General features: G+C 29.9%; 1 protein-coding gene across 1 annotated transcript; it reads right to left on the reverse strand.

Moving 5' to 3' along the window:
• Nucleotides 1–9,974: 9,974 nt before the first annotated feature.
• LOC107448358 (uncharacterized) lies at nt 9,975–25,082 on the reverse strand. The gene is made up of 2 exons (XM_043043852.2): nt 24,856–25,082; nt 9,975–10,394 (listed from the first exon to the last, which is right to left on the reverse strand). Exons 1-2 carry the CDS (start codon nt 25,061–25,063, stop codon nt 10,090–10,092), a joined length of 513 nt encoding a protein of 170 aa, XP_042899786.1. The 5' UTR covers nt 25,064–25,082; the 3' UTR covers nt 9,975–10,089.
• Between the last annotated feature and the right edge of the window lie 1,371 nt (nt 25,083–26,453).

A 26,453-nucleotide genomic window follows, 5' to 3' on the forward strand; every position in this document is an offset into this window, starting at 1 on the left:
GCTATCTTTTATCGAACTTTTTAGCGAATTTTGAAACTTACTTTAAATTACGGAAATAGATTCTGAAACGTTATTTTACGCTCTATAAACATTTAGAAAATCCAGTTGGGAAAAGGTTTAAGGCAATATTTCTTTTTAAATGTTTTAGATACGTTTAAACATTCTTTACTTTTTCCTCGGCAGATGGTCTATTTCACGAGCATGATTTTTAAAGTTGTCACACGTTTTGACATCAGACACCCAGTCAACCTAATCCTCATAAATTTCCTCTATTATTTTAGATCTAATATTAAAAATCCTCTAATATTTCAGAGGGCGGTTTGCGTGATGTGTAGGCTCTCTGGTTGAAGAATATTAATTTGACCAACGTTCTCTCTAAACAGAAAAAAAATGACCATTCGAAATGACCATTCGAAAACTCACTTTTTTACCTATCCAATTTAATATTCTTAGAGCAAAATTCCTTCGTAGATATATATTCTCTGGCAGAAATATTCTTTGAAACTAATTGGAAAGGTAAAGAGGTGAGTTTTTTAACTGTTATATCAGAAATTTTACTACCAAATTTTTCGTTCAGGGAGGACGCTTGTCAATTTAAGAATATACACGAAATAAGAAAACATCTCCCAACTCCATATTATAATGACTTAAAATATAAACAGCTTTTGAAAAAGATCTGTTTAAATGCCTTTTCTCTGAAGTTGTTGAATTCTAATAAAATTCTAATTTCATTTCAGTAATTTTTTTACATATGATTTTAATAAATTTGAATGGGCTACAGTTTTCTAAAGAATAGTTTCAGCCATGGTTCAGTATGCTTTGCTAACTTAATAAATTTCTGTCTGTGTGTCATGAGTTTTTAATCAGCCTGTGTTCTAAGTAGAATTATGGCCTCTGGTGATATTTTATTCCTTTTAAAGAGTTTGACGGAGCTAAATAGAACCTAGATTCTTGTTTAATCAACTTTTGAAAACGTTACTTTATTTAAAGAGTAATTAGATGAAAAAAAGGAATTTTTTATTAAAATTATGCTGTCTCATTCATTAACAAGTGAAATTTTAATTCAATCTCGAGGCATGTAAATTTAATTAAACTAGATTTTTACAGCAATTAAAACCTATTTCAAAGTTTATTCCATTTGTTTCTGGCAGCAAACGTCAAGACTAGTTTCACATAACTATGAAATTTAAATTATTCTTTCATAATTTAAAACTGTCATATATTAAAAAAGTTGTTTGCCAGAGAAATCTTCTGGCTAAAAGAATTATGAACCGATAAATTTGAAGCTTACTCTTAGTTTTTTTTTTATTAACGAATGAAATTAATTTAAATTCTTATTTAACATTCGATTATTTAAGTGAATTCACTTAAACCACAGTGAAAAAATATTTCACAGTATTTAACCAATGAAAAATCAGCCTGTGCCACCTGTTTGAAAAATAAAAACAGCCAAGTATTACACTGGAAATTTTTTTTTTTTTTTGCATTAATGCAAATACTTGATCTTGTCTAATTCGGGTGTGGAGATTCGAAATCTAAAATTATTTTTGTTCCTAAAGCAACAGATTTTTTTAGATTACATTTTAAGTCTATTATTTGTCGAAATGCACAAGTTTAAAAACGTCATATATAACAGGGGATCGCATAAATGTTGTAACAAACTCCAAGGGTAGTTAAGGCACATAATTAGAATTAAAATTGCATAGACGCCCATGCCCGGAAATGTCATCGTACATGGCTGGGGCTGTTCCGTGTTATGACATGGTCAGAAACCCATAACGAGGCAATTCATGAGAGGGGAAATACCTCTAGTAGCATATGATGACACTTCTGGTCAGAGGTTCCGAGGAAATTTTTATCCTGATGATGTGCTCTAAATCCCTTAAAAGTTTGTCGTAACATTTATGTGACTCCCTGTTACTTATAACATTCTTAAACTAGCCTATTTTGGCAAAAAATAGGCAAAAAATGTCATTTAAGAAAATAATTGTATTTTGTCAGAGAGAAGCCGATTGCAGATTTGAAATCATCAGCAACACAAAAGTATCGCTGTTTTTAAAAATGTGTACCTCAGCTCAGATCGTAATCAGCGATACGGGAGTATCACTGATTAAGATCTGTAAAAAGAATTTTTGCAACATTAAAAAAAAAATTCGCCATCGTTTTCCATTATACACGTCTTATTTGATTTTCCACAGACTAGTGCTATGTTAGTTTACAAATATGTTTGAATATCTGCATGGATTTATTTTATTAGCTGCTCAGAAATTTTTGCGTTTTTATAACTCACTACTCAAAGTGTGCCAAGTAAAATTCTAATTGGAACCATTCTAGAAGAACCATTCAGAAATTTAATACTTGATTAAAAACTTAATCGCTTCAAAAATATACAAATCGGAAATAACAGTCGACATGTTTCAAGCGCTAAAAATAGGAGCTTATTTTCAAGACTTACTAGACGTTAATGTGATTTGATCTCGTCTTTCTTTTTTCATTTTTCGTTGGTAACTTTACGTTTCATACTTCAAATTACTTTTGTTTCTTCTCATTCACGTTTGGCAAGTCTTGACAAACATCAAGACTTGCGCCTATTTTTGAGCACTTAAAACATGTCGACTTAAGACATGTCGCAAACTGATTTGATCAAGCCAAAAGGGATTTGATCTCATCTTTCTTTTTCCATTTTTCGTTGGTAACTTTACGTTTTATACTTCAAATTACTTTTGTTTCTTCTCATTCACGTCTGGCAAGTCTTGACAGACGTCAAGACTTGCACCTGTTTTTGAGCACTTAAAACGCATCGACTGTTATTTCCAATTTGTATATTTTTTAAGCGACTGAAGTTTTTAAGCAAGTAACATCTTACTACTACAGTTTCTTGGGATTATTTATTTATTGCTCAGAAATTTGTTTGTAAGACAATAAGATAAAATACTTAAATCTGTAGAAATGTTATAACTATTTAGCATAAATTTGGTAATAAAAGATCAGTAACTGAGTTGTTAGGAGTTTCCTTCGTGTTAATTAAGTTATAAAAGATGTTACGAAATTTTTCTTCCTAATTAAATTTTTACAAATGACGGAATCTACACATTAAGTGTCACATGCCCATCAAATTTTCTCTCTCAAATTTTGTTGTTTAGTAACACTGGAAAAAAATCTTAAAATGATGGAGCACTTTGTACTCCTATGCTATCACATTTTAGAGAATCATATCATTTTTGATTATCCATTTTACCTGGACGTCAGGGATAGGCTTTCGCCAAGGAACCATACCCAATAAGCCATTTTTGACTACTTCAGTCGATTCCGAAACAGGACTGCCTTGATTGAAATAGTTAAAAAGGCTTTAAAGCTTTAGATTTCGATCTAATAAGAAAGGACTGTAGAATGATGACTTGGCACTACCACCAGACAGGAAAGATTCTTCGAATGATGAAATAACCTGGTCCTAAGCTTGGATTCGTATTTAATTTTGCTTTTCTTTTTATCTTAAATATTTTTAATCTTTTTTTTTAACCTTGAATCTGTTTTCTTATTTTCCTTAACTTCCCCTTGCTTGTAAGCCATGAGCATAATTTGATTTGTTTTTAGATTTTATAACTTTGCATTTTGGTAGATTTAAATAAAATTTTAGAAAAACATATATATAAATTGCTGAGCTTTGCTACGTGAACAAGTTCTTAGTTTCAAATCTGAACTCACACTAACAGATTTCCCTGTAGAGTAAAAAAAACTGTATACAAATATATATATATATTTTTTTTTTGCTGTATGTCAGCTTTTCGTAACATAAACCATAGCGGGAGAATATCTTAATATTATCCTATGACTGCATCTCTATGTTGCTTCAAATAACGATTTTAATGAATACATTGCTTTATGGATGGTATATACAACAGCATGCCATATGAACCAAGTATATGCAACGACAGGCTTCCAAACACCGGAATGGACAATTTCAAATGTTACAGCTCATATTAGTTATTTATTTGTTTATATTTCTAAGTCCTTATTGTTTTTCTACTTGATATCATTCTAAACATTAAAAAAGTCAGAAAGGAACTGTTTGTATAGAAACAACTGCAATAGGTCGATAAAACTATTGAAAATTTTAAGCAATGGCATAAACTCTAGGTTTTGATGAGAAAATTAATCAGAAATTACCTGAAAACGAAAATTTTCGGAATTAGCAAGGGTGCCTCTCTTCTTTTTTCAATAAAAACGTCACTATTGTTAAATTTAATGCTGTAAACCATTCATAGCTTTTTTTTAAAAAAATCCTTAGACGACAAGCCTTATAAGTAATTTCGAAACTGAGTCAGAATAAATTCTCCAGTTGCTTAAGAATTGCGCAGCTAATCATACATTTCTATCTTTTCTCTTCTTTTCTTTTAATGGTTTTTCAAATCATCAATCATTTTTTGACACTCAAAAGGAATCTCCCGTACATGAATACTTCATACAAACGTTGACTTCTATAAAATAATTCAGATAACTTTCTGGAATTTCACGATTGAATAGTAACCTAACAGGTACTGGCCTAAAACTTTTTTTATCAAGGTATATGATGTCATATTCTTATTTTTGTCGACGTTTTGCGGTGAGGAAAAGTGAATTTAAATCTTCGTGAACTGTTTCCTTGACAACGATCAGATTCTAGAGAAATTGATCGATTACAACGACCCGGGGAAAAACTATCTTACCTTAAAACGTTTCTATATTTGCATACTTCTTTCGCATTTTCCATCATAGCAATCAATCTTTTTCAATCTTTGATTGAACCATAGAGCCCTTTTTTCGTGTGTCAAAGTAATTGGTAGTTAGTTATCTAATCTTGTGATTTCATTTAAAAATCAAGGAGAGTGAGAACAATATATGGTCATTTTTCACAAAAATGACGATTAGATCGCCATCTGTTGCGTTTTGAGGATTATAAAGTTTCGGCAAATCAATAACGTGGAATGATCGGTTCTCCCTGAGAGTTATTACACAGTGAAAGCATTGCCTGTCTAAATTCGTTTTTTTTTCTCGAAATCAGCTTTCATGGACATTAACCGTTCTTCCTCCTTTAATAAAAGTTAATTGAATGTAGAATTTAGGGACACAAGGTTAAAAAAGGACATCCTGCGCCAAACACACGGATTTAATTCTTCCTCATTGATCTTCATTTAGTTTTGTCCTTATGTATTAGAGATCATGGCATTAAAATGGTTGCTGCGCTTTGAGATCATATAAAGTTTGCTATTGTGGATGCAAAACAAATTTCAACTCAATGTGCAATTTAACAAAAGAAGTTTAGATGAAATAAAGGATGAAATAAATTCAGGAATATATTTTGCTTTGCATGGTTTTATGAGGTATATTAGAAGAAATTATGCTACTGTTCTGCAAAGGGCATTGTAATTAGAGTCAACTAACTTTCATGATGAACGTTCAGAGCTTTCTTTTTAAATAACGAAGTCCATATGCATTTGTCAGATTGTATTTTATGTGATTTTTATGTCAATTAAAAAAAAACATTTAAGAATGATATTTAACAAATCATAAGCAAGCTGTATATTCGTGTGCTGACATCTAAATCTAAGGGTTACTAAGGGCTTATCAATGACTTACAACTCTTACGCACTTCACATGCATATAAAAACTCCAATGTTTCAAACTTCAATAAGTTTCTTATAAATTTTAATTAATATGAAATGCATCCGAAACTAATGAGTCAATTTTTTTTAAATTTAAAACTGATCGTGCCATATAAATACAAAAGATTGCCTGTAAGGGCGCAGCACAAAGAATTTTTGATGAATGAATCAATCCATAAACTTTATCAGTGGTCCTAAAACGACACTCAATTATAAAAAATTCATTCATTTTTTCAATATTTATTGCATCGGTATAAGGAATTAAACTTGGGTTGAAGTAACCTAACATAAACGCAGTTTGAACCCAACAATATTTATATGTAAACTACAATATTTATATTTATGTTCCTGTAGTAATTGTAGTAGCCATTACAATTGCTACAGGAAGGAATGCTAGAACTAAAATGATATTTATTAAGACAGGCATTGTGGCATGACTCAAGTGATTAAATTTAAGGGCACTTTATGGCGTATAGATCCTGACATGGCAGTAGCCGACAATAAATTTTTTTCCGTCTGAAAAGGAGCTAAATAAAAATAGTATAGCGTTTTAGAGAGTTCCAGTCAATACAACTTCATCCCAATGTACCAATAGTGATTATTAATTGCTAGTGTGACTGAATCTTTTTAATTGTTCAGAGATCAAAAAAGCGTATTGAGAGGGGAAATAGTCAGACTTGTTCAATATCAAAGGTAAGGACAGTTTGGAAAACATATGGCCGTATATTGCCTGGTGAAAAATATTGTTTCAGAGGTCCCGAAGATAAGGAAAAGTAAAAAATTTTAATATTTTTACTATTGATTTTGTTAAGAGTGATGCAAACAAACGTGATCAAGACATTTTTCCAAGGTACCCCATTGTAAAAATTATGCGTCGTTAATTTTTCAACAAATGGGACATTCCCCCCTCACGCACTCATGATTTTTTAAATAACGAGCTTCCTCGTCGTTGGAATGGTTGCGGATCAGACGACGACAATCATTTCATTTCATAGACATCCCCCTCTTTAGACTTTACTCTCTGTGAATTTTTTATGGAGTTACATAAGAGATTAGTGTTCACGTCCCCTATGCTACGTGATTCAGCAGAATTACAATGAAGGATCAAAACCATATTCGCTAAAATTTATTGTGGCATGTTACAGCGAGTGTGGAGAGAATCCGACTTCAGACTTCGACTTCAGAAGTTAAAGCCGCATCACCAAAGGCTCCCACATTGAAAGTTTATGACAAAAAAAAATTGCGATGTTACTTTATCAGATAAAGTGAAATTTGTTGACTTAATGGCAATATTTTGTTTGTCTTCGAAGCCCTAGAGAGAATTGTGACGCATCCTGTATGAAAGACAGCTCTCACTACATGCAAAAAGTTTGCAGATGCGATTCGGACATGCGAACACCATCGGGATTTAGAAAAGTTTTAGCGAGTAAGTATATTTTATTATTCAGGTTCTCATTCGCATCTCAAAATTCACTTGTGCTATTTTTTCGCAGTAAGTGCGAATTGTTTTAAAGATAACGTACTGGCATTCCTAAGTCCAGGTTGATCACTTATCACACCATTGATTACACTCCAGCAATGCAGTTCCAAGGTAACAGCAAGAAGCATGATCACCACGTCGATAGTCCCTACAGCAGTTTAAGTTGTCGAACTGTTATCAACGAAACTTCTTATTTTGAAAATGACACCATTTTTTCCATGACGTGGCTGTGCAGCACCTTGTGGAACTTTACTGTAAGTGTTAACTACTGTCGACTGTGGCATTCGATTGTTAGCAGTAAAGGGTAGCTGAAATCCAAAGCGGCGTCTCATGAGACCACCCTGAACCAATGAATTCCGTATCCTTTGAACAGTTTTTGAATCTCGGCCCACGCGAGCTACAATATTTCGGCATAACTAACAATTCTTCTAGATCAAAGTCAGGCATGAATAAATATAGGCATTTTTGCTTTTTTCATTATGTTTTGCAATAACTTTTTCAGTTGAAAATGCAAGTTTCTGTCAAACTTCTGATTTTATATAAATTGTATGTTATAGCAGTATGTTCCATAAATAAGCTGAAAATCTTATCATTTACATATTCTGCAATATGCTTTACTGTTTGTTATACAAAGTTCACGTATTTGGATTGCCGCCTCCCAGATGTAACAGTTTTAATGATCAGTAGTTACTCATTAAATAAAAAAAATCATATAATAGCTGTCTCCATTTGAAAACATAAATGTTTTAGTAGAAGAAAAATTAGATATAAGGACCAGCATATATATTTAATATTCAAAAGAAATTCAGTCAAAGTCTTGAAGAAAAAAAAGAGTTCTGAAGAACTGAGTTACTTATCCTGATTTACAGTAGGTAAAATCTGCATTTTATTCTTGTTAACTTTAGTATGTATGTAAACATTCACCGTTATATTAACAATACTTCACTCGAAATTGTATTTTTAAACTATTGTATATGGTTGATACTTTAATAAGAATAAAAACTGAACCTGATTAGAAATTTTCAAGCTCTCTCGAAAATCTTTATATATTTATTCAACTAAAACCAGAATTAGCTCCTTTATTTTTTTATTAAAAATAGTTCCCTAACAGTTCTTGTAGACATTTCATCGCCAAACAAAGAATCAGCATCCAGATTGAAATAAACGAACAAGTTTTTCAGAAAGTATTAAAGTAATTTTATTTTCTATAGAACTATTTTTATAAAAAAAAAAACAGACCGAAGAAAATAATTCTTACACAAATAGATTGAGCTCTTTTTCCTCCCACGCTTTCATTGTGTACCGATAGAATTGGTAAATCGGTAAAGAGCGGGTTTAAAAGGCGGACGATATTTCTTTCGTCTTCTTCAACAGTTATGCAAATACCTCGTTCTATTAGTAGGCGAAATCTTTTGGCAGCATTAATGGGAGGGATTAAAGAAAACGGGGCATTTTGCTCATGTTACTGGTTTTAAGGATTAAATCGAGGACAGGGAATATTGTGTGAATTAGGGAAAAATCGTGAGAGATACACAATAAAGAAGATGATTAAGAAAATCCTTTGTAAGCCCATCTTCTTTTGTCATGGTGTATTTTGTTAGCACTTTGGATCGCAGGGAAGGGAAATTCTTATCGCAACTGTGTGGGAATACTGGCATTTGTTGACTAAACGAAGGGGAAAAAAAGCTTTTTCGTCTGAAAGAATAGATTTTGTTATTCGGTTGAATTTATTTAAGTTAAAACTGAATGGTTAAAATAGTTAAGTAAAATATAATGCAAAATTTAATTATGTTAGAAAAGAATTTTGAAGCGAATTGAATTTATTAGAATTTTTGATTTTTTATCTAATTTAATTACTTTTTCTTTGCTTTTAAAGTATAAATGTAAAGATATATTAAAGCATAACGTATAGATAAATTATTTATTCCAGTTAGTTCATTTTTATACACTGTTGAGTTAAATTAATTTTTTTATTCTTTTACTCTTTTTATGTGACTGATCATTTGAATGGTATGGTAAGAATTAAAGATGATTTAGAATTCCCTCTTGGAAATATAAATTGGCCCCCACTTTCATTTCGAGTTCACTAGATATTGCCATGTTGCTTTTGAGCCTAAAAAAAGCCTGTCTTCAAACCAAAATTTGTCAAAAAAAATTTTTTACATAAAAATTACAAATAAGGCTAAGACTTGTAGAGTTAAAAGATACAAGATACGTTGTTTAATATTACCTATATTTGGAAAGCTGTTAGAATACTAATAAAAACAGAGCACTCAATTTAGTTTATCGATTACGATCAGTGTTTGAAATTAGACATTCTAGAAACCTAGTTATTTTATGGAATGCATAAAATGAAAACACAAAGTTGAAAATGAGCTGCATTTAAATATGTCTGCGAAATTGTGTACCGAGCAGTTCAGGATTAACAGTTAAAGATGTCCAAGATGATAACACAGTAAAGTTTCTTTTCCAAAAAAATTAGACAACAACCATTTTGCCAATGGGTAACCAGCGGTAATCACAATTTTCTTCGTTTTGTAGTGATTCGTACTTATTTATTATTTTATTTTGATGGAATGAACTTTTAAAAGCGTATTTTGCTCAATCTAATAAAGTAAAGCTATTGATTATTTACTTTTTCCCCGCATAATATTATGGTATCAGTACCGGTATTTAGTCAATATATTTAATACTTCACCTAATGAGCATCTGCCATATTATATGACGCTTAGGAAATTTGTATAGTGACTAGGTAAAAATTTAATACTTTTCTTAATTTTTATAGGCATTCAATGGAACCCCGGATTTTTATAGATCATTTATTACACATATATAAGAAGAAAAAGATAAACATAACTATTAAGTGGCAGAATACTTTATTGCAGAGCAACGCGTTATTGAAATATTAAACTACAAAATCAGCCATAGTTGGTTGTCTGAAGTCTGATAGTGAACATTTCTTTTATATTATACCATTTTTCCGCATTTTAAATTGTAGTAGCTAGAACCTGGAGGAGTCACTCGATAGTCGACAAAATTTCTACCACATCCGCATGTCGCATTGTTACCAAAAGCTCGGCTTTCACCTTTACAATCTGGCATTCCTGAAAAACCATGGTTGCATGGCTTACATTCGCTTACAATGTGAGGATGGTTAGAATATTTGGCAATGGTGTGCAACATTGATTCAGGTATTTGTGAGTGCACTTTAGGTAACTCTAGAGAACCATCAGGCAAATATTGGGATGAATGCACCACGTAAAACGTATTTACTGAAAAATAGAATTATTTTAAATGGAACATAAAACCAGCATACAAATAAATTATTAACTTATATTCTAATGGATTTGTATCGATGGTTGTCCGTTCCAAGCTAAGCACAGATGGCACTAGAGGTTAAAACTAGCACTAGAGGCACTTGGGCACTAGAGGTAAGACTTCCGGGTTACTACTTCAAATTGATTTTTTCACCTAAAATTAGAAAAGCGCGCCATTCAATATTATTATACTTGTAGCATTCACATTATTACGTGTTCTTTCTATTTAACTTTCAACGAAACAACTAACAAATTAATTTGGAATATGCCACAATCATGCCACCCAAAAAAATAACAACTGGCGATATTTTACTACTTTTCTCAATTATAGCCTAATAAGGGATAACATTTAAAACGTGGCAAACCCTTCACTTTATTTATGTAGCAATTTCAATTTTCTTAAATTTGTTTTATGCTCGCAATGTTAAACTTTATAAATCCCATAAAACTCTTTTGAATGTTAACATTTCGCCTAAATTTGAATAAAAATCTTTATAAATTCCTAGAATATTAGGCCTCCTAATACATCGTCTCGTAATCATAACGTAAGCAGAGGAATACATCGGGTTTTTTGTTTTGGATTTGAAGCTTGTTACTGTCTGCATTCAGTCAACCATTCATAAACAGTTTTTTGGTAAAATTTATTCACGATCTTGGATACTAGAATGATGGGAGGCACTTATTCATGTTGTGAATTCAGGGACTTTAAAACAAAATATCGATTCGAGGATTAATTTTTAATAAGCGTAAAGTACCTAAGAAGTCACTTCTTCTTCTTCTTAGACAATGTAAAAAATGGATACTCATACGAAACTTCCTTCATTTTTGACGAAACCGTTTCTTGATATATGCTCCAAAGCGAGAATTTCGTCAAATTGATTCTCTTCATTCCTTCAAGGAAGCTAATTTCGCCAAAGTCAATAAAAAAATTTCACACTTCGTTATTCTAATTTCGTCAAACTATGAATTATTGTCGGAAATTTGACGAAGTGAGATATCGATGAGTTTTCCGAGTTCAGAAAACATTTTCCTCCTACATTCGAGAAATCTTGTTTCCTCACAAAACACGTAATTTTGCGACGAAATGATTCTCATTGTTAACGAAATACAGTTTAAAGAGCTTCCAAATTGTCAAAGGTAGAAAGTTTTATTTCTGATAGTGTAGGCATTAATTTTTTTTAAAAAATAAAAACAGTTCCTAGAACAATTTTATGATGCTTGGCTTGAATGTGATGACACTTTGTAATCGGGGATCCTATTTTGATAAGCACGAAGTATTTAAGTAAAAGAAAAATTATATTATATAATGAATTGGTAATATAATAGCAAAAAATATAATAAAAATTAACGAATAATTTAGTGGGGGAAAATGCCCAATATATTTGAGCGAGTAAAATAGTTTCAAGTAAGGAATTTCATCAAAGGAATTCATGTAACCGTCGTCTATCGAGAAGGAGAATTTTTGAGAGAAAATATATTTCAACAATCAGGTTCTCATTCTCCCTTGATGGCGATCTAAAGTGCGTGAATTACATGCAGTGAGGATGGCCCTTATAAGTTGATGTTTGCTATCCTAAAACTTTCATGTATCGAAAACGGGATTTCCTGCACATTCCTTATTATTTAATTATTTTTTCATTCGTTAAGTCAGATAAACTCAAATATTAACATGGACGTAATGGGACTTCGTCACCTGATTAGTATTTCATAAGTTTTCATAGTTATGCTTTTAAAACGCGCCTCGATGAAACTAAATAAATTAAAATTAACGATAAACTTGTTTTAAAAAAAAACGTTATGCTCCGAAAATTAAAATTATTGGGAAATGTCCTCTAAAAAATGTTCATTTTCCGGTAAATTCCCTGGATCTTACTTAAGTTAGGGAATTACGACATCAACTTCAAAATTGTCTGAAACGTAGGCTGAGCAAAAAAAGCAGTGTTAGTTACTATATTTAGCAGTTTCTCGAATAATCCTATTTGGAAAATTTTCGATTGCATTTGGGTTGATAATATTTATTATGTTGATAATATCTTGTATTTAACTTTATTGTTATTTACTGATGACAATTTAGCAGAAATATTTATAATTAGATGAAATTATTCGCAACAATGAACTTGAATATTGTATTTACTGTTACTACTGTGCAGTCTGTATTTCTGCATAGAAATAAATAAAAGACATTGTATTTTGAAATTTGAACTTGCTAATTGACAATCAAACATTAAATTAAAAGTTTTTAATTTTTTTACTCTAAGTTAAGTTTTAAAAAAATTTAAAAAGAGATACTTCTCTAGTAAATGTTTGAAGTAGCGGAAATAAATTTATTTTAGATTTTGTAATCCCATAACCAACTAACACAAGCCAAATATTGAGTTCTTACAGTTGACTTACGTTACTTCATATTGAAGGGTACTTTCAGCCACAATGTAAACAATTCCAGATTAAATAACGGTAAAAAATACCGGCACACGAGGTGCGAAACTTTTTACCGTAAAATCCATTTTTACTGGAACATGTTACGAAACCAAAATCTGATATACAGTAATTTTTACAGTAATAATTACTCTAAAATCGCTAATTGACTTTAATTAAATTAGTAGTACTGTAATATTTACAGTGTAGTATTTTACGGTAAAAATGGATTTTTTGGTGAAAGTGGATTTTATGGTAAAACGGATTTTGAAGGATGATGAACAAAGAGCCAGTACTTTATACCGTAATTTGATCTGGAATTTTTTAAAGTGCATTATTTTTCATTTTTTTTTAAATCTTTAGCAAGCATGTTTTTTAAAACATCCAGACATTTAATCAAGTGTAAATGTATACCCATTTTTTAGATCAATAAATTAGTCTCAAAAATAAATGGATGAAGTGGAAAATGTCTTAAATTGAAAAGTGGCATCAAGCACTAAAATGAAAATAAAATAATTTCTAAGCTAATAACGGGCTCTTGAAACAAGCTTCCAAAGAATCATTTCGTACGAAGGTAACGTGCTTGTACAAACTATTTAAACATGCTCACAATCTAAAACTTAATATAAAGGGTAGTGAAATGTTTGATAGAATGTATTATATATTAACGTTATACTGATTATTACTCTTAGTGATGAAAGGCTAGGTTAAAAGAACGCATAAAGTTTATAATATAAGTCAGTTTATTCTTTAAATTATTCATATAATTAAGATTTACTGATACAAATACTCGCGTCTCCAAATATTCATTACTGTCCAACGTAATTTCCATATGAATCGTTAAAAACTTCGTACGAAGTTCCATTTTAAAGCGTGTGTATTACTCAGAACTTTGTAAAACGCTTGAATATTTAAGCATGTGAAAACTGGAGTTAATATTTACTTTAATATCATTTCATTTGTACATTCAGATAATTTGTTGTAGAAGCTTCGACATGCATAAAATTTTATTTCTCTTAAATATTTTATTTAATTCGAACATACAATTTATTTGATTTTGATTTACAAAATAGCAAACATGTACATTTTTTGTTTAATCAAATAAAAATTTTCAATTGAAGAATTACAGAATAAAATCATATGTTATATAATCTAAATATCTATTCTCTTTAANGTACTTTATACCGTAATTTGATCTGGAATTTTTTACAGTTCACTATGTTTCATTTTCTTTTATCTTTAACATACAAGCTTTTTAAAACTTTCATACATTTAAGCAAGTGTAAATATATACCCATTTTTTAGATCAATAAACTAGTCTCAAAAGTAAATGGATGAATTGGAAAATGTCTTAAATTGAAAAATGGTATCAAGCACTAAAATAAAAATAAAATAATTTCTAAGCTAATAACGGACTCTTAAAACAAGCTACTAAAGAATCATTTCGTACGAAGGTAACGCGTTTGTACAACCTATCTAAACTTGCTTACAATCTAGAACTTTATATAAAGAGTAGTGAAATGCTTGATAAAATATATTATATATTAACGTTATACTGATTATTATTCTTAGTCATGAAAGGTTAGGTTAAAGGAACGCATAAAGTTTATAATATAAATCAGTTTATTCTTTAAATTATTCATATAATTAAGATTTACTGATACAAATACTCGCGTCTCCAAATACTCATTACTGTCCAACGTAATTTCCATATGAATCGTTAAAAACTTCGTACGAAGTTCCATTTTAAAGCGTGTGTATTACTCAGAACTTTGTAAAACGCTTGAATATTTAAGCATGTGAAAACTGGAGTTAATATTTACTTTAATATCATTTCATTTGTACATTCAGATAATTTGTTGTAGAAAATGCTTCGACATGCATAAAATTTTATTTCTCTTAAATATTTTATTTAATTCGAACAGACAATTTATTTGATTTTGATTTATAAAATAGCAAACATGTACATTTTTTGTTTAATCAAATAAAAATTTTCAATTGAAGAATTACAGAATAAAATCATATGTTATATAATCTAAATATCTATTCTCTTTAAAATATAGAATTTTTTGTTAGAAATATTTATTTTAAGAGACATGAGTTAGTAGGAAGAATAAAGTTCCAACAATTTCTATGACTTTTAAGCGTATAAAACTTCATTAGGTTTCTTTTTTTGTAGGCCATATTAGATGTGCTTTTTGTGTACCACATATAATTTTTTGTTATACTATGCATTTCTTTGTTCATTATTTTTTATGCACCATCTATGTTTACATTCCCGGGTACATTTTTTGGCCTTAAATATTCCATGTGTGTTCGACATTTCAAACTTAATCTTGTGAAAGTATCGCAATTTTGCAGTCTCTTAGATAGAATTGGTACAATCTAATGAAGTTTTGCATAGAATTTAAAGTATTTCATGAGATGCAGAGCAGGAAAAATAAACTATCATCTGTAACTGATTCGATGCGAAACAATTTAAAACCTATGCGTGATGCAGAATATGAAAAAGAAGCTGCAATGTTGATTATCTACTGAGATGCATTTCTCGAAAAATACCTGTTATGCTGCAATGAAAAAAGTAATGAAGAACAGGAAAAATAAATGTTGCAATGATTATCTTATAAATTGGAATTATTAGGCTCTTCAGATGACGGTAGTGATGAAGAACAGGAAAAATAAATTGTTGCGATTATTGATTTTTTTTTAATGAATTAAAGCTTTGTTGCTCTTTAGATGAGGAAAGTAATGAAGAACAGGAAACATAAATAGTTGTGGTGATTATCTTATGATTTGGAACTGTTATGCTCTATAAATGACGAAAGTAATGAAGAACTGGAAAAATAAATTGTTATGATGGTTATTTTATGAATTGAAACTTTGTTGTACTGTAGATGACGAAAGTGATGAAGAATAGGAAAAATGAGTTTTCCATGATGAATAACTTATGAATTGGAACTGTTTTACACTTTCGATACCGAAAGTAATGAAGAATGGGAAAAATAAATTGTGATTATTATCGTATGAAATGGACCTTTTATCCTCTATCGATGACAAAAGTGAAGAAGAGAAAAAGTAATTTTTTGATAATTATCTTATGAATCGGAAAAGATACATATAAGGTACTATATTGCAATCTGATATGGACGGGCACATGGATCTGCACAGACATATGGCTGTACATATGATATAGACAATATGATATGGTTAAAAAATAACAGGAAAAAAAATATTAAAGTAATTTGTCTGAAGTGCTTCAGAAGAGAAAAAAGTGATTACATATTATGTTGATTATAAGATGAAGAACAGGAATTGTGAACTGTTTCGTAGATTAAACAGGGAACAATTTTTTTCTGTTTTCTGTTGCGTGATATTTTTTAGCAGATATTAGATGCATTCGCATGGTTGATTTCAAATCTGCAATCGGTTTCTCGCTCGAAGCTACAGAAGTTTTCTAAATGACATTTTCGGTCTGTTTTTTAACGAGATGTATAGGTTTAAAAACATTATATTTAACAAGGTGGTCGTGTAAATGTTGCGACAAACCTCTGGGGTAGTTAGATGAAAACTGCTTAGGGATCCATGCCCTGAAAAGTCTTCATATTCTGCCTGCTAGGGTCTCTTCCCTGCTATGAGCTGTTTCTTCATGTGCTTCTTAACAGATCATAGCAGGGAAGCGAGCCCTAGTCTTATGCGACAACATTTCTGCGTGTGGGTTCCTATGCAGTTTTATTCCTTATGATATGCTCCAACTCCCCTAGACGTTTGTTGCAACATTTACTCGACCCCCTGTTTAGTATATAGCGTTTTTTACTTGTATATTTTAATAAAAAACAGACTAAAATTGAGATTTTAAAAAAAAATTAGTAGCCTTAGGAGCAAAACTAGTTTCAGATTTGCAATCCCTATGTTCACATTAGGTAAAAGATCAAGTATTTGTATAAATGCAACAAATAATTTGTTCCCCATTGTTATCTAAAATTGTAAGACGATTTATTACTAAAAATTAAAACGATGAAAAAGAAACCTCTTCATTACTTGAAAGCGAGCCGTCATAATAAATAATTTATTTAAAGTATTGGTATAATAAATTATTATAAGTGGCTTAACAAAAGTTATACACAATTAAATAAATTTAATTATCTTTGATAGCCATCAATTATTGTTTTTAGTGTTTATTTTGCTAATCATAATCATTATTTTGTTAGTCATAGTCATTATTATCATTAAGTTGCTTGGTTTTATTACATTTTTAAATGTCAGATATCAAAGAAAATTTAAAATTGCATTCATTTTGTTTTGTAATTACATTTTAAACTGCAAAAATATTTTTAGTGTTTAACAAATTTAATTAGTTTTTTTGACACGTGTTGCAAGTTTCATTAAAAAGTTTAAATGATTTCAAAAGAATACTTCTACTAATTATTTTAGATTGAAATTCAAACAATTTCATTAAATTATCTAAACATCTGTGAGAATAATTAAAAGTGAAATTGTACCTTTCCCTTTTGTGTTTAACTCCTATACTTTAAATTTCTAATTTCCTTTTAAAAACTTGCAAAGCAGTATGCATATTAATTAAATTTTCTTTTTTTAAAAAAAAATATTCATACGATCTTTCCAGACGTTAATTCAATTTGGGAATTATATCTTCGGCGCAAAGATGAAATTCAATTTTCCAATTAACGACAAAACCAGCTACATAAATTGCATTTAGTTTCTTATTCTGTGCAAAAACTAGAGAGAGAAAAAAAGGAAAGAAAAACTATCATCAGTAATACAAAAACTTATCTTGGGTATCAGCACTAAAATTAAGTTCTTGGTTTATACTGAAATAAATTCGATTCCATTCACCGAGAAATAATTAAAAAAAACAATGTTTGAAACGATTTTAAAATTAAATTTTCCAGTATAAAATAAGAAACTGGATAAATGATATTTTAAGACTGTACGAGACTTAATTATATAAAATAGGGATACGTAATAGCATTACCTTAATGCATTTTTCATTTTGTTTTAAAGAAAAAAATCCAAGATAATTTATTTTTATGTAATAAAGATATAATAGAGATTTAGCAAATTTACGTTAAATTCCGTACACTCCCATGCAAAAGATCTGAATCAATTGTGCATACTCGAGTTTTTTTTAAAAAAAATCCTACATATCGTTCCTTTTAGTTAGCATAATTTCACAAATATACACGCATGCTGATAATAGCTGTTGAATGCTGTTTTCTGTTAAATCAACCTTCGAATTAACTACATGGCCATGTGATAGGTAGATGAAGAAAAGCTCCAACACAAAATAAAGATAGAGGATTCGTTATTACAAAATGTTAAAACAAACGGTGAGCCTAATAATCGGCTGATTTGATAAATAAAAAAAAATTATCGGTTTAAGATTAAAATTATAGCTGTCTAATTACACTAGATTCATGACAAACTTTTTTTAATACTTATTTTAATGATACAATTTAGTTTGAAGAAGTTTAACTTCCATAATACCCATGTCCATTGTAAATGTTTGTTTTGATTTTTTGGTTGAAGTTAAGATGATATTCCACTATGTTGGCGTTTATAATTTACTGGTTTTCGCAAACTCTCTTATTTTTCTATTTTTAAATTTTTTTACGGCAACCTGCGCATTTCATGAAAATTTATTCAAGTTCACTCGCTCAACATATAAAATTATCATGGATGAGTTTTTTATAATACTTAACTAAAAATAAATTCGTCTTTTAATGTTATCACTCCTTATGATATGTTAATGACAACTATATATTGGAGCAATTATCATAGATTGAAGTCTTTTTTCACCATGTATTAGAATAATTTTTATCGTCTGGAAAATTAAGTTGAATATGGGACAAGAGTATGCAGCACTGCATTACCAATAAAGTGACAAAGAAATTATCAGAGTCTTGGAATGGATTGATGTTTGTTCTATGCTAGCAAATTTCAATTTTGTTACTTGGAAATCCTTAACAAATGAAATGCTAATTCACTAAAAAGGCTCAAGTTTCACATTTTAACTATTTTTTTTTAATGTATCAAAAAAAATTGTCCTATAATTTGAGTTACAATTTGTGAAATATGCAGAAAAAAGACTAAATATGTTAGCCAATTTTGCAGTCTCATTTTGTTTTTGAGTTGCAAAATAAAATGTAAGCAGATTCGATGGCACGCAGGAGCACAAGTTTTTTCTTTAGCAGCTTTCCTAAAAGATATGATTTGTTCTTTAAATTCAAAGTTATGCAAAACAACAAAATAATTCAAACCCACATGCGAACTAATTTATAATGCAATAAACTAAGTAAATAAAATAGTGGTTAAAAATGGGGGTATCTACTATGATGAGTATTGTGTTAGAGTTTTGATGTATTATTTTTTTTCCTTGCAAGTACATATAAAAACGAAAAATTAATGTAATGATGTTATTACGCTAAATCAAATTCGACTTCGAAGTTAAATAATGCATAATTTTCATTTAATATAGATGCATCATTCCCGCAGTCCCCCATTGTAGGCCAGAGAAGACATAGAAGTTAAGACTCCCGGATGCGTGATCGACAGCATTATGGTGGCATTGTATTGCGATCAAACCACTGTAACTGTTTCAAATGTTCTAAAGTTCATCTGAAGTTGTCTGGGTTTAACACTTGGGATCAAATACTATTCCTACACAATAATAGCTCATTTTTCAAAATTATTGAACCATCACAGCTCCTTCAAAAATATGACATTTTATTCTAAATCGAAATTCCAATGACACTTTATCACCATATTTTGATTCTAATGTCGAAACATCATTATTTTTATTTAAGTGTCAAAAACAACCTTAATATTATTTCAATTCAAATGTCAAAAACTACCTCAATATTATTTAAATGTAAAAAAACAACTCAACACTATTTCGATTTAAATGTCAAAAACAACCTCAATATTATTTCAATTAAAAAGTCAAAAACAACCTCAATATTCTTTCGATTCAAATGTCAAAAATAACTCCAGTATTATTTTGATTCAAATGTCAAAAATAACTTCAATATTATTTCTTTTCAAATGTCAAAAACAACCTCAATATTACTTCGATTCATATGTCAAAAACAATCTCAATACTATTTTGACTTAAATGTCACAAACAACCTCAATATTATTTTGATTCAAATGTCAAAAATAATCCTGATACTGTAACTTAGTTAATATTTTATTATTTTATGTTTAATATTTGTCGTTGCATCTCAGCAAAGGAACTTTTTCCTTCGAGAATTTTTCTTTACCATGAGTATACTCTCAGACCAAAACAAGTCTTTCATTATTCAGCTGAAAAGCTACGCTTCAACTTCAAAGAACTCTCCAAAAACATAAAAAGAAGGAAATATTCCACTTTCAATGTTGTCGAAAACGTGCGGATATTTGAAATGTTGGAACACATTCACATATAGAAAATTTCTTCTCTACCTTTTCGTATTTGAATTTCTTATACCGTCACAAAGAAAGTATAAATCGTCGCACAAATACTAAGAAAGCGGCTGTTTATTTTGTAATATACTTAAAATATATCCCATCACATTGTTTACATTCTCGCTTTTTTATGTTACCAGCCGTGATTTATTTGCATAATGCGAGTAAGACTAAGAAGATACACTTATGGACAATATTATTATTAACATTAGAAATTACTTATTAAATTACAGAATAAGTTTCCGAAATTAAAATCCGTTAAGTTCTGACTATTATATTAAAAAAATAAGCAATTGAGTAATGAACTAAAACTAAATAATACATACAAGCGCAAAAGCTAATCAATGCGGAAATTTATTTACCATCTTTTAGATTGCCTTTGCTGATTTTGTGCTATTAACGATTATAGGAAAATAATCAAACTATTACGCCATTATAGCATCATACTTCCACATTCATTTATTCACTTTATACAAAAATATCCGCATCCCTTTATATCACTATCTTTCCGAAATTTCACCGATATAAAACAGATGGTACAAGTGTCAGTAATTTGGCCTGTTTAGCAGGTTCACCAGGCTCGAATAATGCGATGATTGTATGATTTTTCACTCGCACATTTTATTTCTTTACTACTACTGATTGATTGAATATTGATTTCGTGATAAAAAAAGTGGAGCCATCCTTAGAGCTTTCATCTGTAAAATTTTTGGGCTTATTTTTCACAATAAAATAACCGTTTTACTTTATTTACTATTATCGAAAACGGCTATTATTTTACAGTTATTATTAAAATAATTAGTTAACGACTTAATTATTTTACAGCTTTCAAGCAATATATCACAATCCAACTATAAAATAAGTAACAGCTTGAACAATTAGACCTTGAACTGGATTTTAATCATTATTAAAATCAAATTATTAGTTTTCGAATTAGTTTGAATAATAGTTGTAAAAGATAAATTAAATAAGTAAAGACTGTTTTGAATAAACATAAACGAAAATATAAATTAAATGAAACAAATCTAGGAAAATAATTATTTAGAAGACGCAATTATTTTATAAAGAAAGTATCTTTTCTTCTTTTTTCCCAGAACTAAATTGTTGCCATATGATAATTCCTTAGGACTAAAACTTCTTAGAATTCTCTTGTGGATTAAATTAAGGGTTTCCGAGACAACTCAACTCTACTCTTCGACCGTCTCATTACTGAGAATTATTTCTTGTTTTCTGCTTCTCTTTATCGGTAATCTTCGCTTGTTATTCAAACAATCCCAAAAAAAGAATACGGAGATGTCGCTCAGGTGGGCTATTAAAATAAGCAGCGAAATAATGAGGTTAAAATCCTAAATCTGAACGATGGCTAAACGGGGATTAAAAATAAAATTTTAAAAGATTGCAGAATGATAAAATGACGTTTAGAGTTTTAGAATTGGCTAATGAAGGATATATTTGGTAATGATATTTAATCCTTAGTAATAATGATGGGCTTTAATGTAAAATATGTCATGTTTTTATTGAATATTGAAACAATTAAAATTAAAATAAAACACAGTATTGATAAATATTTGTCTATTTATGGTAATGTTAATTTGCGTAGTTTGAAAAAATTATTTTCAGTTATAATTAAATCTTTGCATGGCATAAGAAGTAAGCTTAAGCTTTTTTAAATCAGGGATAAATCTTTTCATAAAGATTACCGAATATATAATGATTCTTATGGTTAATTGCAATCTGTTGCCGCAGATTAATTTAAAATTTACACTGTTTTTATTGATAGAAACATTTGGTAATGATATTTAATCGTTAGTAATAATGATGTATTAATTTAAAATATGCCATGTTTGTGTGGAAGAAAAAAAGAACTAAAATCAAAATAAAACGGAGTACTGATAAATACATGTCGAGTCATGGTGAAGGATAATTTGCGAATAGCTTAGAAAATTCCTTTGAGTAATAATTATATCGTTTTTATGACATAAGAAGAAACTTTAAACTTTTTTTAAATATTAGATAAACATTTTCATGAGAATAACAGAATATATATATTGCATTTTTATAGTTAACTGCAATGTATTCTGCAGATTAATTTAAATATTTCACTGTTTTTGATGATGGATACATTTAGTAATGATATTTAATCGTTAGAATTAATGATAAGTTTTAATGTAAGACATGCCATGCTTTTTTTTAAAAGATTGAAATTTAAGCCAATTAAAATTAAAATAAAACAAAGCAGTGATAAAAGTAAATCTAGTCCTTATATTCATTGATAAAGGTCATTGTATATAAAGGTAAATTTTGCAGTGTTTTTAAATGTAACCTTTTCAATAAATAAATATCTGTTACAACACTTTTTTCTCCATTAGCTAGGTGCTAGAAAGTTTAAAGTTCGGTTGACTTACATTTTTCTCTTGCATCGAATAATCATCATCACGCGTGCTGCAAACGCCAAGGTACGAAAGAGCCCACGACCCAGTTTATGCGTCTGCAATAAATTAAACAGCTGCTTGTCCTTTGACCAGAGATAGGTACAAATTTCACCTATTATCTTCGCCTATTTCTGTGGGTGTGTTTCTTTTTTACTATACTTTTTCACTTGTTTAGCTCATAGGCTAACATTTGACAATCCTTTTAACACACTATTCTATACAGATTTTTGTCTGTGTATTGCCATTATAGGCATTATATTGACGAAGTCTGGTTACCCAGCTTATGACAAAATCTCGTTAGATCAATTCTAATATGTGCATCTAAATCTGAAATTCAGCTAAAATGTACGTCTAAAAAGATGATGGACACTAAAGTCTGATGGACACTAACTCCATTTTGGCCTTAGATCCGATTGAAAATTTTGTCTGTGATGTGCATAAAAAGTCTCTTTAGAACAGTGCTAAAATGTACATCTAACTCAGAAATTACACTAAAATGTATATCGAAACTAAAAACTCATCTAAAATGTACTTTTAAAAAGAAGTATGGAATACTGTTTGGCCAATGTTATCACTTGTGACCATTTTGGCTTTAAGATACGAGTCTGATTTTCGTCTGTGACCTGCTTTTATTTCCAATACATTTCTCGAAGTCTGGTTCCCAGTTAAAGTTCCATTAGAACACTGCTTAAAAATACATTTAAACTCTAATAATTTTATTATTCGCTAAAATATCGAAAGAAAACTTACCAATTTTCAAATTATCATATTTTCATATATGTTTCTTAGTATTGACTTTATAAAAGTCTCTTTCATTATCATTATTTTTCATTTCTCTTTATTTTATGAAAATTTTAAATTGGCCTATAACTTTTGAAAAAGCACGTATTCAGTATTTTAAAGAAAGGACTGTAGCATTTTGTAAATAAACCACCTCTATTTTTGTTTTCTTGATAAAGAAATACGAAGATTAAGTACCAATAGGAATATTATACCAAATTGTACGAAACATTTTTTGATATTTGTTACATCATCTCATAACATATTGAAAGCAAGAATTCTCGCAACAGCCCATTGTGGTCTCTGGATGGGGTGTTGGAGATTAAAGCTCCACTATTTCGTAACCATCAATATTGTGGCAATGTGATCTACAATGCGCAATGACCTCCTTTGCTTCCCTGGCAAGCTAATAGCCATACTGGTACCCGGGGAACAACTTCTAGTTATTCATCGTGACAGCTCACTGCCTGAATAGAGTTAATTTTTTTTCACAGCAAAAGTGGCAAAAAATCGACAGAAGTGGCCAATTCTCGTGGACATTATAAAATATTTTTTCAAGTCAAATAATATCTTCTGTGAGAAGTAAAGCCTCAAAATTTAGAAATTTTGAATAACGATACCAATACTGGCACTACTTTCAGTGAGGTTACGAAAGTCATATTTCTGGGTTAGGAAATGACATTTAAGTCAAAAGCTAACTTATAATCCCAGAAATGCAAATTAAATAACCTAAAGAGGATAGCAATGCTTCCTCTGGAAATTGAATACCTGGATTGTGTTACATACTTACATTTATACACACCATGTATTTACATAACGCATACATTTACATTGTACATACGTATAGACATAATTAACTGTACAGTGCGCAAAACAGCGGACCACCTTAAAGAATTTTTGATCTTATGACCGAATCTTCATGTTCTGGGACTCATTCTGAATAGTTTGGAGAGGTACAAGAGGTCAAATATACTAATTAATTAGTTTCAAACGATATTTTAAGTTACAATATAGGATATAAAAACGTTATTTCTCTGAATAACCAAACATTTTTTTTCTCGACGGATTCGGATTTCTGAGCCCTTTACTGTGATACGGTGAAATTTTTTCGCAACCTTGATACGGAATTAAATTTAATCATTTTTGACTTTAAGTACAACCATGGTATCGTGTATTAAGAAATTCGAATCAGTGGAAAATTGCTCAATTTAGTACCATATTAGAACTGCACCAAAATTAAACGTTTTACTGTTCAACACGCTCTAAATTTTTTAACGTTTTAGTGTTATTTGATCAGAAAGCTTGAATGTTGTTCTCCTACTCACCGGGTGCTACATTTTGGGAAATAAAATTTCTTGTCTCGCAGGGGTGTTCATCACCTTTCCAGCACAGATTGATAGGAATGTTTCCAGTATATCCAGATATGTAATTGGGATATCTCTTATGCGCATTCCATTCTCCACCACACCTACCCCCACAAATACTGTGTCTGTGAAAATGGTGCTGGCATTCCCTGCAACATACCTCGTCCATATTTCATTTACAGGTGTTCATATCTGTTAAATAAATAACATTCAATACACTAATTTCACTCATGTGACAGATAGATATACATTAACTTATTTCCTCAAGCATTGCCTTTTTATTAAACAAGTTAGACAATTATTGGAAAAAATCAATCATAAATACAGGGTGTTCCAAAATTCTCTTTACAACTTCAAAAATTCATAACTTCGAAAATAAACAAGATATTTATATTTTGTCTTTTGCATGCATTACTGCAACTAATAAAGTTTTTTTTCAGTACACTTCAACATGCGCACCATTGGTGGCCCTAAGCACTTCCAGTCTGTAAGATAATTTGTAAGGTAAGTTGTAAAGATAATTTTGGAACACCCTTTATATTATTTTTGATATAAGTACATATTTAACTCAGTATAAATACTGTTGCGTAGAACATAGCATGCATTCAATTAGTTGATGTACCATATATTAAACATATCATATGAAAGGGTAAGAAATTTTGTCGACATCCTACTTTTCATATAAATTGTACGTTTTCAATATACAATTATTTTAAAACTTATGTAAATTCCTTTTAATTTGAATAGTCTCTGTTTAACCCTTTATAGTACTCCCTGTTTTTTTTCTAGTAATATTATGCTATTTTTGGGATGGGAATTGATTTATAAAAAGAAACTCATTTTACTTATTACCGAAAATTATTATGATTTTTAAGTCCATTTTTACTGCTTGAAGAGAGTAGGATTTTCAGAATTTTACCTACTGTAAAGAATTGTTCATAAATTTGAACTTCTGTGCTTATAAATAACCAAGTTCATAAATTATGTAATTATAACTACAAATAAACTCGATAGAAAATTATCAAATAAGGGAACGCAAAACTCACAAGATAAAATAGCTCCCCAGTGATGGCATCTTTTCTTAACCCCACAAAACCTTTATAGTGGCTCATAAGGGAAAAAAAAGCAAAGCCATTCATTCAATTTCTTTTTGTATTTTCTAAAGTTATTAACTTCCACACAAGCTATAGGGAGGAAAATAGTTTTTCATCGATATTTAAAAATTTATTAAGGGTTAATATAGTGATCGCAATACACCATTTTCATAACGCGTTATATTGATATATCATATTGATATTCTAATATCATATTGATATTGATGCACATCGTACATATTATGCATCAAAAATAACAATTTTTATTAACTTCGTCCCCCATATGATTATTATACATTTTAAATTCGCGATTCTTTTAAAATATGTAAACTTAACGTGATATGTAAACTTGACTTAATATGTTTGAACTCATGTGAACTTGACGACTCTCTGTTTAAGATTAGGGTTATACCGAGTGTCCTAAGGATAAATCACCAAATCCATCAAGAAATAGAGCTTCTGACT

The sequence above is a fragment of the Parasteatoda tepidariorum genome, chromosome 1 (genome assembly GCF_043381705.1).
Source record: "Parasteatoda tepidariorum isolate YZ-2023 chromosome 1, CAS_Ptep_4.0, whole genome shotgun sequence".
In the NCBI taxonomy this organism is placed as follows: Eukaryota; Metazoa; Arthropoda; class Arachnida; order Araneae; family Theridiidae; genus Parasteatoda; species Parasteatoda tepidariorum.

Bases quoted from the DNA above. Each gene is read 5' to 3' on its own strand.
- LOC107448358 (XM_043043852.2), bottom strand. From the start codon at position 25,063: ATGGACGAGGTATGTTGCAGGGAATGCCAGCACCATTTTCACAGACAC. The intron at 10,395-24,855 runs GTGAGTAGGAGA...TCTATTTTTCAG, and splicing joins TTCCCAAAATGTAGCACCCG to TAAATACGTTTTACGTGGTG.